The sequence below is a fragment of the Panicum virgatum genome, chromosome 8N, assembly GCF_016808335.1.
Source record: "Panicum virgatum strain AP13 chromosome 8N, P.virgatum_v5, whole genome shotgun sequence".
NCBI lineage: Eukaryota > Viridiplantae > Streptophyta > Magnoliopsida > Poales > Poaceae > Panicum > Panicum virgatum.
The window spans coordinates 29,630,676-29,638,075 of NC_053152.1; the positions used below are offsets into that span (position 1 = coordinate 29,630,676).

Genomic DNA, 7,400 nt, shown 5'->3' on the forward strand with positions numbered 1-7,400 from the left:
TGCATTCGTGTAGATTTGACTACTCTCGCCGACGGTACATACGAGCTGGTGCCGGAGTCCGAGAGTGAGCAGCGAGAAGCTCAAGTTAACCTAACTGAAATCACTGAAGACCTGAACCAGAGTTCAGAAGAGCCCAAGGCTAGCTCCGCTCAGGAAGGCAAGCCCCGGAGCATGTCCTACCTAAATTAAATTTATGCAACTGTTTATATTCCTATCTACTTGTGCATTTAAGTATATAGGAATTGTTTGGAACCTTAGTTGCATGATCCTAGGTACCTATGATTGAACACTAGTATGTGTAGGTCGCTAGTTGGCTATGCTAATGACTCGGTAGAAGTCGAGTGATTTCCTGTCACTCGCGAGAATTATAGGAGTTGGATGTTTACTACACACTGCAATATAAGGTTTATGGGCGGGGTTGTTGTACTTGTGATACCCCGTCCGTTTAGTGAAACTGGATAAGGCCGCGGTGTGTGGTAGTGGTGGTTAAGCGTTTGAACGTACTAACCACATGCCGAGAAATATGGTAATCGGTAGGCTTCAGTACCTGATCGGATCGGGGAGTGGACTTTTTCCTCACCCTCTTTGAACTGGGTTCACATGCGGCCACATGCGGGTACATGAAGACGCACGCCGGGTGTGGATTCTTGTAGTCGAGGTGGGTGACCCTGATCCACGAGCCGGAAAGAAAGAGGAAATGTTGCGTGGGGACTGGGTTCCCATGCGTGTGCTTAGGTCTGCCTGGCCAGGTTAATAAATTCGATTCGAATCGTCCATCTCTCACGGATATTGGGACTGCTTAACCCTTTTGCCACATAGAGTAAGAAGTGGAACATGGATTATGAGAAATATGGTTGAGTGATGAAAAATAATTGTTTCACCATGCATGCTATTGGATAGATGCTAATGTAGAATGGTTAATCGAACTAGAACTTGAAAGCTAAAATCTGAAATTAAGGACTTACTCTTTATTGCTTTTCGGCAGAAACAAACCCCTCAAGCCAAAAGCCTTGCATGTCTAGTTAGAGGGCTAAGTATATCCTAGTCGGTTAAGCCTTGCTGAGTATTAGTATACTCAGCCATGCTTGTGGCTCAACTTTGTTTTTAGGTGATACGTTTGAAGATCAGATAGCTAGCTTGACTTGGCCGTGTACTTTACCCCCTAGTTGGTCGGTGGAGTGGGATACGACTCCGGCCAACGATGACAATGCCGAGTGATATCATGTACGGGCTTCATCATGACATCATGTATCGTCGTTTAGTACTCGCTTTATTTCCGCTGCAGTGAACCCTGAACTACTGTCAATTTGAACTTTAAGTACCTTTCTGAGATTTCAAACTTGGGTTGTAATAATTAAGTTAAGATTCTGTAATGTAATATATTTGTGAAAAGTTGTACTCTCTGGACTCACTTTCGTGTGGGTTACATGTGAGCTTTGGGTTCGATCGACGCTCAGGTGGATTTTTCGGGACTTTACCCGACAGCCCCGCCGGATTACTCCGTTTGAAGTGCGGTTAGCCGGGGTTACCTTTAAGGTGATGGTTAGCGTACTTGAGCCGGATTAATTAGGGCGGTACTGCCACACCAACCGGCTTAGATAAGGTCCATCCCAACTATCTTAACTATAAAATGAGCATATAAACTTATAAATTTGTTGTTAGTTTGTCCTTATTACTTTGAACTTATGGATATGTTGTTAGTTTGTCCTTACTACTTATAAATATGTGTTGTTTGACTATTTAAATTGATAAATTTATACATTTTATTATATATGTTGCCAGACCCGCAGGCACCCGAAACCCGCGGGTGCGGATGCAGGTGCAGAAATGCACCCGTGGGTTTGCTCGCGGGCGGGTTTTCGCCAACCTCGCGAGTTTGCTTGCGAGCGGGTTTTCGCCAAACCCGCACCCGCGGGTGCCATCCGTCGATGCAGGACATTCGAGTAGCTGGGCCTTGAGCCGCGCAGTCGAGTAGCAACTCGCATGGCCCAGCGGCACATGGTCCTGTTAGTTTCATTCCTGCCTGCTGGTGCGGCCCAGTTAGGATTTGATTGCCTTACTTTTACTAAAGTGTCTGATCTATTTCCAAGATTTTTTATTTGTTCCTCGCTCAAAAATACCCTATAAACTTCTAAAAAAACCTATCTAATTATTACATGGCTGCAATAGCCTGCAACTCTAGCTATACAGAAATATCGCTGAATTGTTCAGTCAGGTAGCCAGCTTCATAAGCCAATTTAGATGCAAATCATAGTTCTCGGTTTTCAGCTAAGCCTGTAACTGCAAATAATGGTATTGTTTTCTTAGAACAAATCGTGTCATAAAATAGCTATCTTCATAGCACTAAGAATTTCCACTTAGAATAGAGGCCAACGGATGGGGCGGTTAATTTCAAAATTGTGAATTCAAACAGGAAAATCTGATCCTATCAGTGGGGCAGCATTTACAACAGTTACAAAGATATTCACCCTCCTATAATGCTAACCATGTAGGCATGTTCGACAAATCTGATCTGAATTTTTGGGTCATGTTACAGATGCTGGCTGAACAAAATTTACTTTCAGACGAAAATCTACAAACTCAATGCAGTGTGCTGAGTGATCTGCTCAGAGTACCTTGCATCAAACAAAATTCCATGCAGGGTGTGACCTATTCCCAGGACAAAAATCTTGAGGCTTGGGAGCAGGATATTGCTCAAATTTCCAGGTTCCTGTGCTCACAATAGTGAACTAAAATCCCCACAAGAGCATCGGCCATCCTTGAACTTGTGCAGGCGTTTACTGTCTCGGACAACAATCTCTCTGTTTGCAAGTAATGAAAAGAACTTAATTGAGCTGTGGCAGTCCCTGCACATAGTAATATTCTTTGTGATACGAATTGTTGCGCCAGGAGGTGTTTGGAGCAAACCCAGTGCAACAGCTAATCTCTCACTGTGGTGCTTTAGGGAACCTGCAGCAGATTTCTCGTCATCCTCACTGTCAGACAACTCTGCATTCTGGTAAGGTTCATAGCCAATGGTTTTAGCTTTCTCCAGCAGATTCTCTAGCAGTTGATACAGGTCGTCACTCTGTTCATGAGTCTTGTCATTAGCTCTGAAGAAATAGACCTTGTCTTTGATCGTGATCCAGCTGCGATCTCGAAGGATTCCTAGATCCTCTTGTTTCATCAGCTTCCGTACTCTTGCCACATCATGCCACCTCCCAGTTGAAATGTACATGTTCAACAGTAATACATAGGTTTCGATGCCTTTAGGGTTGAGCTCAAGCAGTCTATCAGCAGCATAGAAGGCAAGCTCCATGTTTCCATGACTCCGACATCCAGCAACCAAACTGGACCAGATGGCCTCATTAGGTTCAAAACCCGTCCTTTTGATGAAGGAAAATGCATCATCCAACCGGCCTAAGCGCACAAACATGTCAATCATGCAGCCATAGTGGTCTACAACAGGCTCTATTTTGTACTCTTCCTTCATCATGTTGAAGTAGCGCTCAGCCTCATCTACTAAACCTGCGTAGCTGCAGGCCGAAAGCACACTTACAAATGTGATTTCATTTGGTTTTATCCCAGCAAATCTCATGTCCTCGAAGAGTTGTATCGCTTCCTGGGGCCGGCCATGCTGTGAGTACCCTGAGATCATAGAAGTCCATGTGACAAGAGTCCGTATTGACATCTCAACAAATGCTTTAGTTGCATCTTCGATGCATCCACACTTGTTATACATGTTCACCAGTGCACTGTTAACCACAACATCTGACAAGAAACCAGTTTTTATCGTTTGAGAATGGATTTGCTCACCCTGCTCCAAGGCCATCATCGCACTGCAAACAGAGAGAATGCTTGAGAAGGTGAACAAATCTGGCTTCAATGAAGACCGTTTGAGATTGCGAAAGATCTTGAGCGCCTGGAACCCTCTAGAACGAGCATGGAGATCATCCTTAGCTGTCTCCATGATCTGAGCGTAGCCCGAGATCATCGCATTCCATGTGATAATACTGACATCATCTATTCCTTCAAACAACTGCATGGCCTCCTCGGTTTCACCCTTTCTCAAATAGAGGTACATCGTCGAGTTCTTTACTGGAAGGTTCGTCTCACAACCAATTTTGAAGCAGAAGGCTTGGACTTGCTTGCCCAGGTTCAGATCTAGCCTTATACCACACAAGCTCATGACACTCGTCAAGGTAAACTCATTAGGCATCACTCCATCCATAAGCATATCAACGAACAATGTCAGTCCAAGCTCAACAAAGTTTTCATCTTCAGCGCAGGCAGATATCATCGTTGTCCACGTGATGACGTTCTTGTCAGGGACCCTCCGGAAAGTCCTCATAGCTGATTCCAAGCTTCCAGACTTCGTATACAATCGACAGAGGGAATTCCCAATGCTCGTGATCCACTCAGCACCATACTTAATCGTATATCCATGAACCTGCTTGCCCAGGCCAACGTTTTCCGAAGCAGAGCATGCACTCAGCGTCGCGCCCAGCGTGAAATGCGAAGGGTACCTCCCGTCCTCCAGCATCTCGACGAACACCTCCAGCGCTGCCACTGGCTGTGAGTTGAGGGTGTACCCCGTGATGAGTGCCGTCCACGTCACGACGTTCTTCTCAGGCATTCTGTCGAACATAGTGCGCGCGTCCCGGCTCGCCCCGCACCGCATGTAGGCGTTCACCAGAGAGGTCGCGACGAACATGTCCGCGCCGGTCCCCGTCTTCACCATGTGCCCGTGCACGGCCCTGGCGTCGTCGAGGCTGCCGGCCTCGACGCACCGGTGCAGGAGCGGCACGTACATCGCCGACCGCACGGTCTTCCCCTCCCTGAGCATGCCCATCGCTTCCTCCGCATCGAGGGGACGCAGCGGCGCCTCCATGCCGCCGCTGTTCTGCGCCACTTGGATGCTCCTGCCATTCGAGTTGCCCTGCAGAGTTGGGAGTAAATGGGTGGGCCAATCGATCAGTAGCTGCTCTGAAAGATTGCAGTTTTGGCTTTTTGATGAGCCGACTAAGCATAACAGAACAGAAGTTACACTGAGGGCAGAGGGCGAAGAGAGAGAGAGAGTCCGACCACCTTGTCAGCAACGGCGACGGAGCTGGGCGGCTGCCTCCTAGCGTCAGCGCGGGCAGCCGCCGGGAAAGAGGCGGAGGCAGCAGCGGCCCCGCCGGAGACGGCGAGGGAGGGGACGGATGCCATTGGCGGGCGCGGGGTCAGACGGGAGGAGGCGACGGGAGCATCACCCGCGGCGCGGGAGGGAGGAGGATTCCATGGGTTCTGTGGTGGGCGGCGAGGTGTGGACGAAGGGGATAACACTGATAAGGGATGGTGTGCCCAAGTGTTGGAGGGAAATCGAACGGCTATCTCAACTGACGGCAGATCAGCTGGTTCTCGGTCTTGCGACTTGCCGGCTGATGTGCTTTGAGATGCGCGTGCTAGGCCGAAATAAGTTTGCACATCGTCAACTTATAGCCCGTTTAGTTACCAAAAATTTTCACCCAAAAATTTTCACCTCCCCTTTAAACACATGTATGAAGCACTAAATGTAATTAAATAACAAAACTAATTACACAGTTTGGATGTACACGACGAGACGAATCTTTTGAGCCTAATTAATGCATGATTAGACATAAGTGCTACAGTAACCCACATGTGCTAATGATGCGGTCAAAGGCCTCAAAAGATTCATCTCGCGGTTTCCAAGTGAGTTCTGAAATTAGTTTTTTAATTAGTGTCCGAAAAACCCTCCCAACATCTGGTCAAACATGCGATTTGACATCCAAAAATTTTCGTTTTTGGAACTAAACAGCCCCTTAGAAAAAGATACTCGATATACATTTGCAGGGCAGAGATCGGAGGGGTTGCTATGTTGAAAATTACAGATCACTGACTTTAAAACTCGATACTCTCTTTTCGGTTCATTTTTAATTTACGCAAGGGGTCATTTAGATCATTTAACGACCTAGCAGATCGGAATGTTCCAGACCAATAAAACTTTTCCAGACTAAAAAAATAGGTTCCATGATTGTATCAGTAGCACAATTATTTCAAAATTTTTAAGTTAATAATTGTTGTTCACTAGAATATAAAAAGAAAGGGAAAAACTAAAAAAACACATTTCTCTTATTCTGTTTCCTTCTAACTTTCCAAACTACTATCTAGGTTGTTTTGACATAACTAAGAACAAAGTATTTTGACAGAGAAATCAAATGTCTATATGGAAGAAAAGATGTGCCACATGTGGTAGGTGTAACATAATGCAAGGGAGTAGTAGTGGTGGCGAGGCAACAGTACAAGTTACTCAATCCTTTTTTAACTCTCAAAATTTAAATCTAGAGGGCTCTCTATTCTTTTTAGCGACCGTGGTTAAGTACGTTTTTCGTTAACAGAAAAAGAGAGAAGTCTGTTACAACAAGATGTGATCTCGATCGAGATTGCGAGAGCCCTGCCAAGTTGTACTATACGAGAAAGATACTAGAAGAAAAAACAGAGAAGTAAGATATCGAGCCAAGCAGAAGCAACAAATCAAAGACACCTCCAACTTTGGCTACCTGTTCTTCTCTGGAGATGAATCCAACTCCGGCGTAAGGTTATGGGCAGAAATAGGACCACTGCGCCTTTCGTCACTGCTATAATGGCAACAAATCAGGTAAGGTATGAATGGAGTGAAAATCCACCCGTAAGGCCGTAACACATTGCATAACAGTACGCACAAGGTAGTAAAATTGTCATGGCTACTCCGGCAGTCAGCTATTGTACGTAGCCTCGGTCGTGATCTGCCTAACCATTCTAATATTCCATGCAACTCATAAGAGGCAGAAACAGAGAGGGACACCAACTAAGGCTACTCTGGAACAGAAGCTGCAGACAAGGCTATACACGAAGTCCCAGGTTGACAACTACTTGTGCCAGGTTTTGAATAGCTCGACCGCATTTGTTTGCGAAGCTAATGCTGTGTTGACATTAATGATAGGCTAGGCACTATAGGCTCTTTCTAGGCGGTGACCCACCGCCTAGAGCCTAGGTGAGTTTAGGTGTTTCAAGGCGGTTTGTTAGGCGGTGCCATATACATATGTATATCTTTATCATATACATCATATACCTCTAAAAGAAAAGAAAAACAGAGAACTACTAAACCCTGAGTTGGAAAATAGGCCCATCAAAGCAGCCCAACGGCCCAACAGCCATCTTATCTCCCCCCTCCTCTCCTCCCGTTCCCTCCCCGATGCCCCTGCCTCTCCTCTGTTCCCAACGCCGCCTCTGCCTCCCCCTCGCCTCTGCTTCCACCCTTCCTCCTCTTCCTCCGCGCCTGCCCCTGCCTCCTCCTCCTCCGCCGCCGCCGCCCGTCCCCTGCTTTCTCCTCCCTCGCCAGCACCGCGCGGAGGGGAGCGGCCGGCGGGAGGAGGTAG

The 7,400-nt window shown here is 46.7% G+C and overlaps 1 protein-coding gene across 1 annotated transcript; it reads right to left on the reverse strand.

Annotated features, from left to right (window-relative positions):
* Positions 1–2,321: 2,321 nt before the first annotated feature.
* On the reverse strand, positions 2,322–5,322 carry LOC120685376 (putative pentatricopeptide repeat-containing protein At5g52630). Its single transcript, XM_039967241.1, has 2 exons — positions 5,068–5,322; positions 2,322–4,918 (listed from the first exon to the last, which is right to left on the reverse strand). Exons 1-2 carry the CDS (start codon positions 5,188–5,190, stop codon positions 2,717–2,719), a joined length of 2,325 nt encoding a protein of 774 aa, XP_039823175.1. The 5' UTR covers positions 5,191–5,322; the 3' UTR covers positions 2,322–2,716.
* Positions 5,323–7,400: the final 2,078 nt, after the last annotated feature.

Excerpts from the sequence above, each read along its gene's own strand:
- LOC120685376 (XM_039967241.1), bottom strand. The coding sequence starts at position 5,190 with ATGGCATCCGTCCCCTCCCTCGCCGTCTCCGGCGGGGCCGCTGCTGCC. Across the intron at positions 4,919-5,067 it reads CCGTCGCCGTTGCTGACAAG|GGCAACTCGAATGGCAGGAG; the intron begins GTGGTCGGACTC and ends CCAACTCTGCAG.